The sequence below is a fragment of the Vicugna pacos genome, chromosome 5, assembly GCF_048564905.1.
Source record: "Vicugna pacos chromosome 5, VicPac4, whole genome shotgun sequence".
NCBI classification, from domain to species: Eukaryota; Metazoa; Chordata; class Mammalia; order Artiodactyla; family Camelidae; genus Vicugna; species Vicugna pacos.
The window spans coordinates 43,754,737-43,772,420 of NC_132991.1; the positions used below are offsets into that span (position 1 = coordinate 43,754,737).

General features: G+C 46.1%; 1 protein-coding gene across 2 annotated transcripts; it reads left to right on the plus strand.

Annotated features, from left to right (window-relative positions):
* Positions 1-3,019: 3,019 nt before the first annotated feature.
* On the plus strand, positions 3,020-6,072 carry SP5 (Sp5 transcription factor). 2 transcript variants are annotated; one of them, XM_072961125.1, is made up of 2 exons: positions 3,020-3,578; positions 4,274-6,072. In XM_072961125.1, exons 1-2 carry the CDS (start codon positions 3,528-3,530, stop codon positions 5,417-5,419), a joined length of 1,197 nt encoding a protein of 398 aa, XP_072817226.1. In that variant the 5' UTR covers positions 3,020-3,527; the 3' UTR covers positions 5,420-6,072. The 2 variants fall into 2 exon arrangements, with proteins under 2 accessions (XP_072817226.1, XP_072817227.1); XM_072961126.1 differs by lacking the exon at positions 3,020-3,578 and adding an exon at positions 3,954-4,115.
* Positions 6,073-17,684: the final 11,612 nt, after the last annotated feature.

Below are 17,684 nucleotides of genomic sequence, written 5' to 3' on the forward strand. Positions count from 1 at the left end.
TGCGCTAGTCGCCGCCGGGAGGCTGGTATTCAACGTACCCACCCCCCGCCGCGGTTTAAGTTTTCTCCCCATTCGCCGCTTCCCACCCCCGCCCCCGCCTCCGCCCTCGGGCTGGAGGACCACAGAGGAGTTCCTGGGTCCTCGGTGCACAAACACACCCACCAACAAAAGAAAGCCCATTAAATCTTCCCTCCTGTGAACTTGCGCCCCAGCGGATACCTCTTTGAACTGACCCCCGCCCCCGCAGCCCCCGCGCCGTCTGGGGCTCGCTGGGCCCTCCCGGGCTCACTCCCTCCTCCCGGCTGCGCACTTTTACAGCGCGCTTGGTCTTTGATGTCTCTTTACATTATGGCAAAGCAGCCACACGCTCTTCCCGGGCGCGAGGCTTTGTGTAACGGAACTGACATTTGGCCTTGATACCTGTATCTCTTGGTGATTGCAACAAATTTCTAAAATAAATATTGTACTTTGATCTCCCGGCGTTGCATTTTTAATGGACGCTTCGAACATTACTTCATTAAGAATAAGTTTTTCAGGAGCCCCGAGTGCACAGGGAGAGAGGCTAAACAGCACTTCGTAAAAGTCTCTCTCCAAACTTGCCCGGGAGGGCTGGAATCCTGGCGGGTTTTCACAAATGGAGGTGAGGCCCAGAGCCAGGACTTGGAACAGTCAAGGGAGGGCCTACAGTTAGCCTGCACTGCCCATATGACTTTGAATATGGTACCTCTTTTAAGCCCACAAGTACTCTACAAGGTGAGCACTGCTATAACCCCTTTTTATAAATTGGGAAACAGACACAAAGCGGTCGAGTAACTTGCTGGCCAAGGTCACCAACCAGAAAGTGGCAACTAGAAACCTGCCTTCAGATTTTCAGAGTCAGAGCTCTTAACACTACGCTACTACTCTCTCTCTCTCCCCCAACAGTGGTTTATTGGCCAATGGGACATCCTTGAGAAAAGTTTCTCTTCTGTAACAGCTGTGCAGATGTGAATTGGCTTCTCTTGCCTTTTTGTTAAAATAGCATACAAATTTGGCAAATGCGAATGCCTTTTATCCTGCTTCGTCCCCGCCCAACCACCGATAGCAGGGGTCGAAAAGCTCAAAGTAGCCCGAGAGGAAACTCGCCAAGGGACCAGACCCACTTCGACAGTGCGGACAGGTGCCTGCGCGGGTGTGCGCCATTGAGTCCCTGGCCCGTGACGTGCATGCTGGAAGGGGCTCCTTCCCGTCCCCGGCTTCGCAGATAATGGATCCCTGGACCTGGCGCGGAAAGGTGTAGGTGTGCCGGGCCTCGGAGCAAAATACTAAGTTCCCTGCCTTTCCCGGCTTGCAGAGCACCCGGACCCCCTCTTCATGAGCCAGACTGCGAGGGACTAGCTGTGCCGTCACGGCTTACTGTTCCTGGTTGAGGCTTTGTTGTAGAAAAGGGGGACGTCCGAGGACGCGGCATGAAAAGTACTCTTAGTATTGGGGCTCTCATGCGGCCCGTTCGTCTCCAACAAGATATTTATTTCGTTGGCGGGCCCTGGGCATGGGGAAATGCGGGCCTGGTGGCGTAGTGTCCCGACCCCTAATGGGAGTGCAGCGAACACCAATACACAGCCCTGACTTCGTCTCAGAAGCCTGTTGGAGTTAGGCTAACCGCTGGCACCGCACGATGCTTTGGGCCCCGGGTCCGTCCTCGCGTGTCAGTCCTGGCTACTGTGCGGTCCCCGGGAGGACCACGCACAAGAAGACCCAAGGTGAGAAGGCTCGGAGGATCCCAGCACCGTCGGCGGCTTCGCAGAGAGGAGGCAGTGTACCCCAAGGCCGCACGTGGAGCGGGGTCGGCCAAGCCCAGACGGCCCAAACCGCAGTGCAGCAAAGTGGACCATGGCCAGTTGCGGGAAGCCTCAGCGGCCATTCCCGGCCCCTATAGCCCTCCAACGCGATGAGGACCCCGCGGCGTCCCGCCCGCTTCTCCCTTTGTCCTCTCCCAGGTGAGGAGATCTGGGTGACCGCGTCGCCCCTGCCGGACGCTCCTTGAGCCCTGGGCCAGAGGAATGCAGGTGTCCAGCTGTCCCTCCTCGGCCGGGCACGGCGGGCAGCGAGGGTTTGGTGGGAACACACCCTGAAGATCGTTTTCCCCACCCCGGCGAAGCAAGCCCCGCGCCAGAAGAACCTTCTTTTCTTTACAAATGTGAAGGAAACAACAGTTTTTATTGACTTTTCTTTCCGGTTAGAGAGCCACCCTAGTACTATTTGTGGCTTGCTCAACAACTAAAGTCTTCCTTCACCATGCCTTACTTTTTTTTCCGAATAGTTCCCTGAAGGTCTGTGCGGCTTGCAGGAGAGCGCACTCGCCTGGCGGGGCTTGGGATGGGGGGTGGGGGGTGAGGGGCGGATTTCTAGCATCGCTGGAGGCTTTCGGTGGGGCCTAATAGCGACCAGCTGCCTACCCAAAGAGAGAAGAGCAAGATAGCAAACATTTTTCCCTCGGGTTACTCTGGGTGTCCTGCCAAGCTTAGCTCAGCGCGGCCAGGGTGTTTTTCCCAGGACATTTGCAAAAGTTGTAGCCCGAGAAAACTTCCAGGTTGCCAGCAAGAATGTCGCAAGAGAGTCGCTCGTCCTGCGGGCGGCCCTGGAGCGTGCGCGCCACCCACCGCCATCCTGGGCGGCCACCCGGCCCCGCCCCAGGTCACAGCGCTGCCCGCCGCTTCGTGGCGGCCAGGCTGGGGCCAAAGGAGGGGGGGCATGCGGCGAGCGGGGCGCAAGAAGGCCTACGCCTAGCCCCAGGAATTCCCTTGAGTCCTCGGTGTGCTCCGGCCGGTGCGTGTGCTGCCGGTGCGGGGTGTGTAAGTACGGGGGCTGGGGGTGGAGAGATTTACCCTCATCTTCGTCTCAAAATCCCGCGCCTGGAAGCCGAAGACAGATTTCTCTGGAGATAACAAAGACACTTTGTCACTTTGGGCGCTGCCTCGGTGCAAATCTTTAATTGCAGGGGAGTAGAGGGGGGAAAGGGGATCGAATGTCTCAAGCAACCCAAGCGCGGGTCTCCAGGCGGCAAGGCCCCCTTTGATCAGGAAAATCCAATTATTTGTGTATATACATTTCCCACATAGTGATTACTTCATTAATTGTCCCGCCTTTATCTCCTCCCTTCCCATCCCCCCTAATAATCAGTTCTTTTATCCAGACCAACAAACACACCATAGGAGCTTTGTGGATTCAAAGGATTTGCTTTCGCTTCTGAAAGAGCCGCTATTCTTTGATGATTGGGTAGCGGCAAACTTCAAAGCCATAAATCTTCCCTCTGACTGGCTGGCGGCCCAGCAAAGTCCTTATCAAATTCTTGGAGGTGATCCTGAAGCGCTCAGACCGCGCGCGGGGCGAGCGAGCCGGGTGCGGAGAGGGGCGAGGGCGGGGAGGGCCCCCGCGCGCAGAGCGGGCGCCGGGGAGGGACTGTAGGCGGCCCTTCGTCCTCGCCTTCGGGTCTCCATGCCTCGGCAGCGCCCTGCTTCGCAGCCAACGGCCCGCAAGCCGTAGCCATGGCCGCCGTGGCCGTCCTCCGGAACGACTCGCTGCAGGCCTTTCTCCAGGTCAGGGCTGGGCTCAGAGGGGACGCGGGAAAGGTGGGAAGGGTCGTGTCCAGATCTCTCCTGGTACTCTGTGCACCCTGACTCTCAAAGAGAATCCCGCTCAGTGGATGCCGCTGGAGTCAGACCTAGGGGTGCCCACACCAACTTCAAACCTAACCTTGGTGTCAAGAGTGTGGCCTTTTGGGGAGGGACCCGCAGATCGGGGGGTTATTTGGAGGTGCGCATCTGGCTGAGAATCGGGCCGCAAGTCACCCCGCTGAGCCCTCCTGGGACCGGCGGATGTGCTCGAGAGTAGCGTGGAACAGAGAGCTTAAAAGATGGGAGGGAAGGCGAATGGGCAGGCAGGCCATGGGTGTTTCTAGACCCTTTCCGATGGCGGAGCCGGGAGCGGCCCGTCGGATCTCTCTCCCCTCCCACTTTGTGCCTGCTTCCTCTGAGGCTGGATGGCGACTCTTTGCACCAAGTAGTTTAACAGGAAGCGCTCGTGCGCTCCCCGTTTAGGTAGCTTAGGCACGGAAACTTTCCCAGGACTGGTGGGTGCGTGCGTGGGGTGCAGTGACGGGGGAGGGACAGCCGGACGGGGGAGGGGCGGCGGTATAATAGCTGGCGTGGGGGTGGCGGGCCGGCCGGGAGACCGCGCTTGGAGCGCTAACCTTTTGTCTCTTCTCCGCCCTCCCCTGCCGCCGCCTATGCAGGACCGCACCCCCTGCGCCTCCCCGGACCTGGGCAAGCACTCGCCCCTGGCGCTGCTAGCAGCCACCTGTAGCCGTATAGGCCAGCCCGGCGCCGCGGCGCCCCCGGACTTCCTGCCGGTGTCCTACGACCCCGCGCTGGGATCGCCCTCCAGGCTCTTTCACCCGTGGACCGCGGACATGCCCGCGCACTCGCCGGGCGCGCTACCGCCCCCGCACCCCAGCCTGGGGCTGACACCGCAGAAAACGCACCTGCAGCCGTCTTTCGGGGCGGCGCACGAGCTGCCGCTCACACCCCCTGCCGACCCTTCCTACCCCTACGAGTTTTCACCGGTCAAGATGCTACCCTCGAGCATGGCGGCCCTGCCCGCCAGCTGCGCGCCTGCCTACGTGCCCTACGCGGCCCAGGCCGCGCTACCGCCGGGTTACTCCAACTTGCTGCCCCCGCCGCCGCCGCCGCCACCGCCACCCGCGTGCCGCCAGCTGTCCCCCAACCCGGCCCCCGACGACCTCCCGTGGTGGAGTATCCCGCAGGCAGGCACCGGTCCGGGAACCTCGGGGGTTCCAGGGGGCAGCCTCTCCGGCGCCTGTGCCGGGGGCCCCCACGCACCTCGCTTCCCCGCCTCGGCGGCCGCTGCTGCCGCCGCCGCCGCCGCCCTGCAGCGGGGCCTGGTTTTGGGCCCGTCGGACTTCGCGCAGTACCAGAGCCAGATCGCAGCGCTGCTGCAGACCAAGGCCCCCCTGGCGGCCACGGCCAGGAGGTGCCGCCGCTGCCGCTGCCCCAACTGCCAGGCGGCCGGCGGCGCTCCGGAGGCAGAGCCGGGCAAGAAGAAGCAGCACGTGTGCCACGTGCCCGGCTGCGGCAAGGTGTACGGCAAGACGTCGCACCTGAAGGCACACCTGCGCTGGCACACGGGCGAGCGGCCCTTCGTGTGCAACTGGCTCTTCTGCGGCAAGAGCTTCACGCGCTCGGACGAGCTGCAGCGGCACCTGCGGACTCACACGGGCGAGAAGCGCTTCGCCTGCCCTGAGTGCGGGAAGCGCTTCATGCGCAGCGACCACCTCGCCAAGCACGTCAAGACGCACCAGAATAAGAAGCTCAAAGTTGCTGAGGCCGGAGTCAAGCGGGAGGACCCGCGGGACCTGTAAGCCCACGCGGTGGCGACTCAAGGCCTCTCCCGCCTCTGACTCCCTTTCCAGCTCCTCTTCCGGGAGGTTCCGGGGGTTTGTGGGCAGCCGGCCAAGGGGAGACCCAGCAGAGGCACTTGCCCTTTCCTGCTTGCCTGCCTCCCAAAGCGACGCCCGGCTCCCAGCTTCCCTGGCCCGGCCTGCGGAACGGGGCCTTGTGCCCAGGAAGAGCAGGGGAGGTAGGGTTGAGAGCTCTGCGTCACGAAGGAGCGGTTTCAGACTCTGAACCATTCCCACCGTCTGGGAGACCTACAGTTTGGGGGGACTACCCTGGGCTGACCTTTGTATATAGGAAACGCTGCTGAAGCAAAGGAAACGGACCTTGAGAGAGTGGCAATAGTGCTCGGGAGTTTTTTTGCTGGGACTGGGCCGGGCTTTGTACAGGTTATTTAATAGCTTTCTTAAAGAATAATTATAAGAATTATAACATTAATTAAAATGTTACTTTTGTCCTCAACTCCATGCAGAGCTACAGCATGAAATGTCTCTGTAAAGCAATCGGCATTTGCAGCGTGAAAATAAATACGTTAACTCCGGGGTCACCTCGGGAAGACCCCGCTGGGCCGGTCTCATTTGATCTCTTCTTCTTCCGGGAGGCTTTACAAAACGGTCAGGTTTCATCAGGAATTTGAAGGTTCCTCTAGGCTGCTTGTGTCTGAGGCTTCTTTGGTTTGGAAGGTTCTGGGCAAGCGTGCTGAGTGCAGAGATGCAGAAAGGAGGGCAGGGTCAGTTTTGCGATAAAGAGGTTAGGGCGAGATTTTCCAATCATACCATGAGTTTCTCACGCCCTTAGGTCTTGACCAGAGACTGTCGGGCTTCTCTTAAAAGTTAATACCTGCTGCACATTACAATACACGATCTTTTTACCTGGCGAATTGGCTGTGACTTTCCATTCGTGGGTACTCTCGGAACAGAGGTCACAGGCGAGCTGCGCTTGCTCCTTCCTGGCAGCCGGCTATGCTGGTGTCTTGAGAGGTGCTGGAGACTCAAGGATCTGTTCACGGATGAAATTTTGGAGGGTTACAGAGAAACTGGGGCCCTTGTTCAGGTTGGTCTTTGCCTGGGAAAGAAGCGCCACTCCTGTATTTCAGCCCCGTCATTATGCACAACCTTGTCTCGCTTGTTTTCTTCTTAATCATTTTGCGGGGGAAGTCTTAACAGCCTTGTTTCACAGTAGCCGCTTAGTGATTTCTGCCTAGGCCAGGAAGTTTAGTCCCATTTTGTATCTGGGGATTTTCTTTTTTCAGTCATTGCAGTAGACTAAGATTTTCTCTGGGAGGAGCCAGGAATGCTCCTATCTAGATTTCTCACATGTCTCTAAAATGTGAAGTTTTCAATGTGACTTTTACAGGTGTTTTTTCAAGTGTCTCAACTCAGCTGGCTCCTTGATGTTTCCTAATACTTTAAAAACCTGAAACTGAAACCTTAATCTTCTGGTTTGGAATTAGCAAAGAAAAGAAATTGTTGTAAATGTTGTTACTATGTTAAGCTGACTGCATCATTAATGCCAAGTTTGGACGGAACTGAATAATCTTTTCATGTTAGTAGAAGTGTATATAAATTGATAGGATTTCAGTTTATACACTGCTGTTACCTTGCCTTTTGTTTGAAGTAAAACCAAAGGGTAAGTTCTTAAAAGCCAGGAGGGTTGTGCTTGAGACTTACTATATTAAGTAAAACTCAACCATCAACATAATTGAGATGAAAATTACTTTCATACTCCTAAGAAATAGCATTTTTACTCTGTAACTTGGGACAAGGTCGTAACTATTAAAATCATTGTGGAAATACGCCTTAGAACCAGTTACTCTCATTAGAGATTTTTAAACTATTTAATGGCAGATTGGAATGTGAGTCTTCAGGGTTATTTACCTGGGAAGGGCAGTTTGGGCTAGCTAAATTTTCAAGGGTGTGACAGTTTGCAAAAAAAAAAAAAGTAATGAGAAATTTGCTACACAGTAACATTAATATGCATCTAAATGTGTAATCTAATCTCCATCAAGATTCTTGAGAATCATTTCTATGAAGAGTTTCAGAAACTCTGACATCTGAACCACACCCTGAGATCGACTTCAGAGCCAGAAAAGGTTTTGGAGTAGGTGACAGGGAAAGAGGAGTCCTGATTAGAAAGTGAAAAGACCAAGGACTCTGGACTTAGAAAATTTGAAATGCTTCTCTTATGTGAAAGAGAATGCCCTTGGTAGAGAAAGAAAAATGTCAGTTTTGAAGTGAATCTGCCAGCTAGCATTGATAGCTACGATTGTTTAGTATCCAAAGTGTTGAAGATAAAGTTTCCTTATAACTTTGTGATTGTTAAGAGAAAGAGAAAATATATGGAATTTATCTAAAAATACAATATATATAATTTTTAAAAGCAGAATGAAATCATTTGATGACAAAATAACTTTCTTATGTTTTCACTTAATTGAACCTGCAAATTTTAAAAGTTTGGTAAAAGTAGAGTCTCTAGACAACCTTGGTACAGCTGAAAGGCTGTTCCTTACTGTGAGTGCAAGTCTGTGTTCCACTTACTTTAGACAAATATATTTCTATATCCACGTAGAAGCCAGGAGGTCACAATAATGTGATATTATTATCCAAGTGTAGGAAAGTATTTCATGTTTATACTGAAAAAAAGCTAATCATAATTCTGTATGCCCCAAAATACAAGTTTGACAATGCAGAAATGTGTTAAAATCCGAATTGCTGCTGCATGCTTTATTTGGCTCATAAAACTGCAACCTACTACAGTACCATTCATTTAGGACTTTAAAAATTATTTTAAAATAAATCAATATGCAAGAAGTAATATGCAGAAATGATGTAAATTAAGCACAGTTAGCAGAAAATTTAATGAAATTCAGAAGTAAATTACTATTAAATGTAAACTAAAATTTATTTTTTATTTGGAATTTTGCCAACATCAAAAAAGGAAGTTTAATCTACCAGCTGGATCCAAGGCTTTATTTAAAGACCTCAGCACCCAATACAACTGAGTTTTTAAAACAGTTGAAGAAAATATGTTAACAACAGCCACAAATGTCAATAGACATTTTATATTTTTTAAACAACTATTTTAGTAACATGCAAATATAATGTAAAGTGTAATGTTTTTTAAAATTCTAAAATTAGTGTGATATGTTTATTAAATTTAACATGATTGACAAATGAACCATTTGACCAAAAACTTAGAAACATGGAGAAATTGAGTTATCAGTAATTTAGGTAATTTGGAATTGTATGTTTCTGAACTTGTTAACAACACTCCATAGTTTTCTACTTTTCTCAAGAGAAAATTGTGCAAATTTACCTTTAGCTGACCACTAATTTGGAATAGCTCTGGTCATGAGTGAAATTAAATTATGTTAAAAAAAATACCACTGCATTATTCACCATGTGTTAGTCTTTTCTAGTTTCAGTTAGAGTTTAAAACTTCTAACTATATTGTGTATGCTGTTTTAATTTACTTTCCCTTAAGACAGTCAAACAACACATACCAATTAAAAAAATTAATCTTGAGCATGCTTCTTGCAGAAACCTATTTGAAAAGGCAGTATTTGTAGACAAGGCAGTTTTTCACCCCAATTTTCATTCCATTTCTTTTCTAATACTGTTGAGTTTTAAGTAAGCAGTTTAAAGCAGCATCTTCAGAGTTTCCCATTTGTTTTGGTTCTGCTGAGAGAGTTTCACAGAATGTTTCTGTAGCAGTAGCTATGCCTTCACACTCATGTGAACACCTTCTAAGTTGTTTAGGGCTGTAAAATTGCAAACTATTGCATTAGCTCACATTAAATAATGACAAGTTGTGATAAATTGACACTGTCTCACTGGGAAAGAATCTGATGTGGAATCAGATTCAACCCTCAAGCTTTGTTTTATTAAAAGTAAGTATAATTACGCTTTGCTGATGTCCCAAATTGAGGGCCACTCAAAACACATCATGCAATGATTAAATATCATTGGCTTCCTCTGGTTTGCATGATAAATGGGAACATAAAAGAATGTGAGACCAAGGGCAGCTTTGAAATGAGGACATGTGCCAACATAGTTTGATAAACTAGGAAAAAATTAGGACGACATCTAGATGGAAAGATGTATGTTGGCAAGGAGACATATATTTAGATTAGTACACCAAAAGGACAGTTTCATTATTGGGCCAATAGTGGTAACCTGATTAATGTGGTATTCAATAAATGTAAACAGTAATTTTTTCTCTGGTGTTCAGACAACGCATTTTTGCATAAAAATTTTTGTGTCAGTTGCTCCTCCCTTGATTGTTGCTGAAGAATCTGCAATGTTTCAGATTAATTTATGGACATTGTAACTTACATAACGTTCCTTCCTATAACGAATAATCGATATTGTTCAGCAAAGATGTAATCAAACAGCTATGAACCATCATAACTTTTTTTTGATAGTTTCACAGTTGTTTTACTGTTACAATTTATGACCAATTGAAGATTTGCACATGATGATTGATACAGTATTCATTTTCATGCGGACATTTTGATGACTTCCCTTTCTAGACTTTATTATACTTTCCCTTCCATGTCTTCAGCAGTTATGCTGAAACATAATCTCCAGTGGCGTATTTGACACTTAATTCGTAATTCAGTCCATGCATGTGAACTGCAGTAGTTTCTGCACAACACATAATAAACTATATTAACTAATATATTTTGGTTGTCTACCTAATACCAAAATTCAGTTCAGGGGAAATAAATCAAGCTCCTAGTTTGATACTGATCTTCCTTGACTTACAATGGGGTTACCTCACGATAACCTCATCATGAGTTGAAAATATCATAAATTGCAAATGTGTGTAATACGCCTCACCTACCGAGCATCATAGCTTTAGCCTCACCTACCTTAAATGTGCTCAGAGCACTTACACTAGCTTATAGTTGGGCAAAATCATCTAACACAAAGCCCATTTTATAAGTGTTACTCTCTCGTGCAGTTTATTGAATATCGTACTGAAAGTGAAAAACAGAGCAGTCATATAGGTACGGGATGATCGCAAGTGTCTTGGTTGTTTACCTGGTCATGACCACATGGCTTTCTGGGAGCTGGGGCTCACTCCACTGCCTGGCATCACAAGAGTACCCTACAGCATATCATGAGCCCAAGAAAAGATCAAAACTCCAAGTTTGGTTCCTCTGAATGTGTGTCACTCTCACACCATCATAAAGCCAAAAAATCATAACTCGAACCATCAAGTCGAAATATCGTTAAGTCAAGGGCATCTGTATATGAAAAATCTGCAGCATTCACTCCTCAAAAATTTATTTCAGCATTATGAAGATTCAGTTTGCCCATTATAAAATGGAATTTGTTTTACAGCAAAGTTATTTATCTAATTTTTTTCATTACTTGCCAAAATCCTAACATCAAGAATATACTAAAATTTTCTGAGGTCTAAAGCAGTATCTAGATGTCACCTGATTTTTTAACACAAGGTTAAACCTTTCAGTCACATGGATGCTTTCTAATGGTTTTGTGTTTATCATAATCCAAAACATGGATGGAGAACATCTGGCCCTCAGCTTAATTTCATCCAATTCACAGGGCAAGTATCAAAGCTAAATCCTCATTTATGCTTATGGTTGAGAAAATGTGTCTTAATTTGAAAAGTATTTGGTGGCAATTTCCTAAAGCTCTACATAAGGTACTGTGAAAACTTCTTTCTGTTATTTCTGTCGTCGTAAGTTTTATTCTTATATTCTGTATACTGTTTTCTTTTTCCAATCTGTGTGTCTCCCTACGTGTGGATGCCACATGTCTTCAGTATAACCATGTTCATCTCCAGCATGGAAACTCATTTTGTGTCATGTGTCTCTCTTTCTTCTCTGGGTTTATTTGTGCCTGTTATTTGATTTTGTTCCCTATAATGCAGGACTTGACAGGATTCTAAACTCCAGTTATTCAAAATATGTTGTATTTTTGGTAGACATTTCTATTCCTTGGTCTAAATTTTGCATGTGAGTGAATTACATTTATAGTTCCATTTAATTTTTGTTTCTGTTTTATTTAGGTTGATGTTTACTGTGGATTTGTGAACATCAGAAAAATATTTCCAACACAATGGAAAATAAAATTGTAAAATATGACAGAGGATTATAGTTTGAGGTAATACCAGGTTGGGTAGATTTTAATTAGCAAAAAGCATACAAAAGAAGTAGATTACCTAAATCTGTAAACATGGCCATTTATTGATTAAGCTAAAGTTTTAACAAAGGGGATGTGAACTAAGACCTATAGGCATTTAGCTATTTTTATTCCTTGTTAAGGTTATTGGATTTGATGGAGACCTCTTTTTCTCTCAAAGCCTTTATTCTCCTCTGTTTGATCCTTGATGAAGTCCATGTCTCTCCATGGTACTGTAGACAACTGCCGAGAAAGTCATTGTGGTGACAGATTTTGTACTGAGCCTGGATTTGGAGTAGAAAGTTGCTAAGTTATCTAAGGAGAAAGTACTCCCTTCATCAGTTAGGATTCAGGCTTGTCAGTAGCAAGCCATGTGCCCGGAGTGGCTAGTGTAGCAGCGGGAAGGCATGGGGCTCTGGCTGCCCCCTTGCTCTTGTAGCACTGAGACCTAGAAACAGGGCAGAGGGAAACAGGTCATGGGGAATAACATGACCATGAGGACTAACCGACATTTGGAAGATCTTGTTTAATAGGATATTCCTAGAGGGGCTGAAATAGGACCATTGGGTAGAAGCTGAAAGGAAAGGTTTGGTCACTTTCTCAAAGTTAGAAAGGACACCCAGGGAGGGGGAGAAGTGCCCCCCCCATCCCAGGCTGTTCTCTTCTCTTTAAACCAAAGATGGGTATGAGTTGGCTGTAGAGGAGACGTGGCCTTGACTAAGGACAAATATTTGGACTTGGAGAATCTTTATGGTCGCTTCCAAAGCTGAAATGCTTCAAATTGAAAATCTGCAAATCAAAAAATCCCAATGCATTTTATTATGGCTACTAAAAATGCAACAGTAGTGTCTAGGATATTCCTGGTATTCTGGGTTCTGATTTCGGAAATATGGTTTTTGAAAATATAGCTTATTCTTAAATAGTTAAAGATATTAAAGAGGAGCAAAGTAATTTAGAACAAATCAGTTAGCCTCTCTGCAAGTAATATCAGAGTGTAGTCACATGATCTTAATACTGGTTTTTGACAATAACACTTCGGGGACTGTGGTCAGTCTTTATAAATGCTGTACTGTGATGCACATCACCAAGTCCTGTTTCTGTGTCTGGACATTTCACAGTACATTGACAGGATTGAAAAGTATAGGTAACTCTTCAATAATTATGTAGATACAATTATTTAGATTTACAAACTTTGACCTGGCTAAATTTAAGGAAACCATTCTTTCCCTACATCCTCGAAGTCAGTCAAGTTGATATATAAAATTAAGAATATATGAGCTGCATACTTAATTTAGTATTTGTTATTTATAATTATTAGATGCAGAAGACCCAGTACAGAATAAATTCAAAACATGTATACATCAGCTAAATTCAATTCACCAAACATTTATCTGATGTCTACAAAGATGTAAGTTACAATGAGGATTCAACGATGAACACAATTCTTCAAAGAGCTCACAGTCATAAAGGAGATAAGACATAGACACAAATGCACGTAATACAAGGCCTCACTACAAAGGACCAACGAAATTCCCATCAAAACACAAAGGAAAGAGAAATTACTTCAGGTAAAACAATGCTAAACCATTTTATGCCAAAGGTGGATATTCTGCTTTCAGAAACAACAGTCCACAAATTCTACCCACCGCACTCAGAATCTAGTTAGGTTTTCCACAGACCGAGAATCCAAGACAGTGCGGTCCCCAGACTAGCAGCATTAGCACCGCTTGGGAAGTAGTTCGAAATGCAAATTCTTGGGTCCAATTCTGAGTTACTAAATCAGAAACTCTGAGAATGAGGCCCAGCAATCTGTGTTTTAGTAAGTTCTGCAGGTAATTCCAATGCACAGCAAAGTTTGAGAAACACTGATATAGCAAATTGTACATTTAATAATAAGTAAGGTTAACATGTGGAAAATAAGCAAATTCACATCTAACATATTTCTGACAAGCTCCTCTAGGGGATAGAGAATGGACAGGCTGCTGGGCTGAAACCCCTCACCTAGTCGAGACACTCAACTGAGAATTTTCTAACACCTGATAAGAAAACAACAGTAGTCTTAGTTACAGAGTGATTCTTCCATGCATGTCATACAATTATGTAGGTAACTGTCCTTTTATAGTAGTATTTAATACAAATAGAAGATTTATGTTTTTGAATCATAAATCATATTTTATATTTTAGTGGAATTTCCCCCAGAAAAGGGAACAGTGAATTTTACCACCTCTGTTCTCTTCAAAGGGATGCTCAGCTAACTGAGCAGTTTGGTTTTTATCACTAATAACTAATTATCTTAGGGCACGTATAAGAGTGTACCCTCCATGCTGCAGAAATGTGGTGATGGCACATCCAAAAGACAAGCGCAGTTGCTTCAAGCCTCTGTTTTGCTAAAATGGCTTTTATTCCAACACAACACAGGCAAGTAGAGAGTCCTAGGGCTCCTCTATAGAGGCCAAAACTTAGGAAGTTATAGATATTATCTAAACCCAGATTCTTCAATTCCTCTGGCTTCACTGCAGTCAAGTCCTCCTCAGCCCACCACTCTCCTCCTCACCAGATCTTTCTTGCTCAAGGCAAACCTCAAGGCCGTGTCTCAAACCAGAACATGATTTTGTAACATTTCTTTGAAAAACATTTATCTCTGACCTTTGGAATTAGAGAAAGATGCTGGGAATTACCAGTAGAAGGGAAGCTTGTAACATAAATGAGAATAGCTCCAAAGTTTTTCACAGTGAATAAGCCTCTTCCTCTGCCTCCAAGTAGTGAAGAAAATTCTAGCCCTCTTGGAGTCTGCGTTTCAGTAAAATCAGTGTTGTAATTCTTAGCCTCTTCCCTAATGTCTTACCTCTTTACCATTCCATTCACTTGCAGGTTCATTTATGCCCCAAATGTTTATGCAATGTTTACAGATGCCAAAGACCATGAGTAACCATCATATTTGCTCTCCTGGAGTCTACAGTCTAGTAGGAGATATAGAAAGTCAACAGGCAATGTCTAGGGGCACCAGGAGAGTAGGGGCGGTTCACTACTGCTTACCAGAACCTAATACAGTGCCTGGCACATAGTATGTACTCAGCACATATCTTTGTAGTTGAACTTAATGTAGTATGATAAGTGTGGTCAGTGTAGTAAGAATCCCAAAGGTTAACTAAGATTACCCCTCCCCATCAGCATCTAATAGAAGTGTCTTAGGGTTAAAGATCAGGATGCCCTTCTGCCTTTAGCTGCTTGGGCAGAGGTAGGGTGGTGGGTCCTAGGAATCTGCTATTGGGCTTCCTCTACCCGTCCAGTACCCTAGGTCTGGTGCCTTCTCTGAGGGAATCTCAACTTCCCAGTGCCTTAAGTCATTCTCTTGCATCCCTGAGTCACATTGCTGCAGCTTTTAAAGACATCCCCCCAACACAGTCTTCCTGGCTATTATTATAAAAATTTAGATTTAGAAGATTATGTTAAGTGACTATTAAAAGGCAAAAAAAAAAAAAAAAGGCAAAACCCACAAAGGCAGAGGGTGGAAGAAGCCAGAGCTGAGGATAGGAGAGCGTCTCAGATTGGGAAGGGCTGCTAGTAGTGTGGGTGTGTCGTGTGGAGGATTAATGGATGTGGGGAGAGAGAAGGACCACACCTTAGAAGAGACAGGTAGGGTGCTCTTAATAAAGGCCAGATCCAGAGCACTTGGCAACAGTCTTGGCAAAGATTCCCCTATATTAGTTATCTCTTGTTGCACACAAACACCACAAACTTAAAGGCTTAAAACGACACACATCTGTTCTCTCACGGATTCTGTGCACCAGGAGTCTAGGCAGAGCTTAGTGGTAGCCTCTGCTTTAGGATCTTTCATAAGGCTGCAGTCAAGGTGTTGGCCAGGACTGGGGTCTCATCTGAAGGCTTTACTGGTGAAGGATATGCTTCCAAACTTTAGTGGTTGTTGGCAGGACTCAGTTGTCTGTGGGCTGTCGGACTGAGGGCCTCAGTTCTTTGTTGGCTGTCGCCTGGAGACTACTTGTAGTTTCTTGATACATAGGTCTCTCCAACATGGCCACTTGCTATCAAAACAAGCAAGCTGGGAAGGCAGTACAGACTACTAGAAAGTCGGAAGCACATGTTTTGTAGTCTATTCAGCAGACTGACAGCCTGTCAACAGTCTATTCACTTGAAGAGAGTTCCTCCAAAGAAGGAGATTATGCAAGGGTTTGAACATGAGGACGTGGGAATCACGGGAGTCATTTTACAGGATGCCTATCACCCGCTGTGACACTGCTTGTCAAAAATAATAAAAAATAGTGGTGTCACATGTATAGACCATAAAGATTTGGACAGATTGTTTCTCAGCACAGCTGTGATGCTTCCTGACTGGTGAGAGACTGCCAGTTGTCCCCCAGCATCCCTCTTTTCTTTCTTCTTTTTAGTAATAGTAATCCCCAAGTTTTAGGGAGGCACATGACCATCCATCGAGAGACTGCATGTCCTAGCCTCCCTTGCAGTCAGGTACAGCCCATATGACTAAGTTCCCACCAATGGGACGTGAGCCGAAGTGATATATGCCACTTCCGAGTACCATCCTTAAAAGAAAGTTGCATGCCCTCCCCTTCTTCTTTACCTCCTTCTGAGACTGGAATGCAGATATGGTGGTGGGCATCCAGCTCAATCATAAAGATGAGCGCAACATCCTGGAAGAAGGTGGAAAAACAAAACAGAAGGAATGGGAGTTCCCAGACCAACTCTTGAAGCAGAGCAGCCCAACTTTCCTGGGCTGCCTACCAGCTGGTCTTCTGTATAAGAGAGAAGTAAGCCTTCTTGTTTAAGCCATTGTAATTTGGAGTCTGTTACAGTAGCTAAACCAGCATCCTAACTGATGGATCACACAGTGCTCCCAGAGGCAGGCATTAGCAGGGCTCCTGCTGAGTCTTCCTGTGGCAGCTGTGAATTACATCCCTTTAAAAGATGTCACGTTGTGTCACCTTTCCAGCTCCACCTATGCTGTGTCTGCTGGAGTCCTCAAAATGAGTTCTCACCCTGGAACGGGTATCCTCTTAGGATTCTGCTATGGAAATCTCCATCACTGCTTTCCAGCTTTGCCCATGCTCAGATACACAGAGGGCTTCAGTCATTCAGTTACTCATTTATTCCACTACTTATGGGGATTTTCTCATGTGGCGATCACATGAGCCTAAGGACACAGCAGTGAACAGGACAGACCAGCTTTACGCTCTCAGGAGGCCGACATTCTAGTAGGGCAGTAAAGACACAGTAAACAAATAAACCAACAAATAAGTAATTCAGGGAATCATAAAATAAAACAAACAACAACCTGAAATTCATTTTCACTTACCCTACAGGGTCACACAGGCAAACTGAGTCTCAGCCACATTGCTGGATAGCTCTTGGTCTCCATGGTACCCAGCCTAAAAGATGGCCCCCAATAGTCCTTGTCTCTTAACTGCCTCAGACTGAAGGGGACACATTATTTCCACCCACTTCCCTTTGGTGAGATTTAGTCCTGTGAACACACCTAGATGCATGGGGGATGAAAAACAGAGAGATGCATGTGGATATTTGTTGAACACTAACAGTGTTCTGCCAACACACTCATCATGAAAATTCAAATAAATAATAAATATATAAAGTAGAAAATAAAAGGGCCACATTATCTTTACCCTTCATAAACAACCACATTATCAACATTTCAGTTTCTTCAATCAGCACATCTCTACTGCTCTCTCACAGTGTTCCCAGCCCTGTCCTTGATGCTGAATAAGCTGAATATGGTTCCTAACCTCATGTTGCTTCCAGTTTAAGTGTCTGTGTGTCTCCTCCTGGGTTTGTAAACTGTTTGTACCACATCTCACTATATGATTTCAGGCAAACTACTTAACTCCTGAAGGGTCAGTTTCCTCATTTGCAAAATGGGTACAAAAATAGTACCTAATTTATAGGGCTGTTGGGGGGGATTAAATTTGATAATATAGGTCAAATAACTTAGAATAAGCATTTAGTTTAAAAAGTCTGATACTATTGCTATATGTATAATATAAATATTTACTTTTATATAAACAGGATTATACCACTTACATGCAGCTGT

Bases quoted from the DNA above. Each gene is read 5' to 3' on its own strand.
- SP5 (XM_072961125.1), top strand. From the start codon at position 3,528: ATGGCCGCCGTGGCCGTCCTCCGGAACGACTCGCTGCAGGCCTTTCTC. The intron at 3,579-4,273 runs GTCAGGGCTGGG...CCGCCTATGCAG, and splicing joins CGCTGCAGGCCTTTCTCCAG to GACCGCACCCCCTGCGCCTC.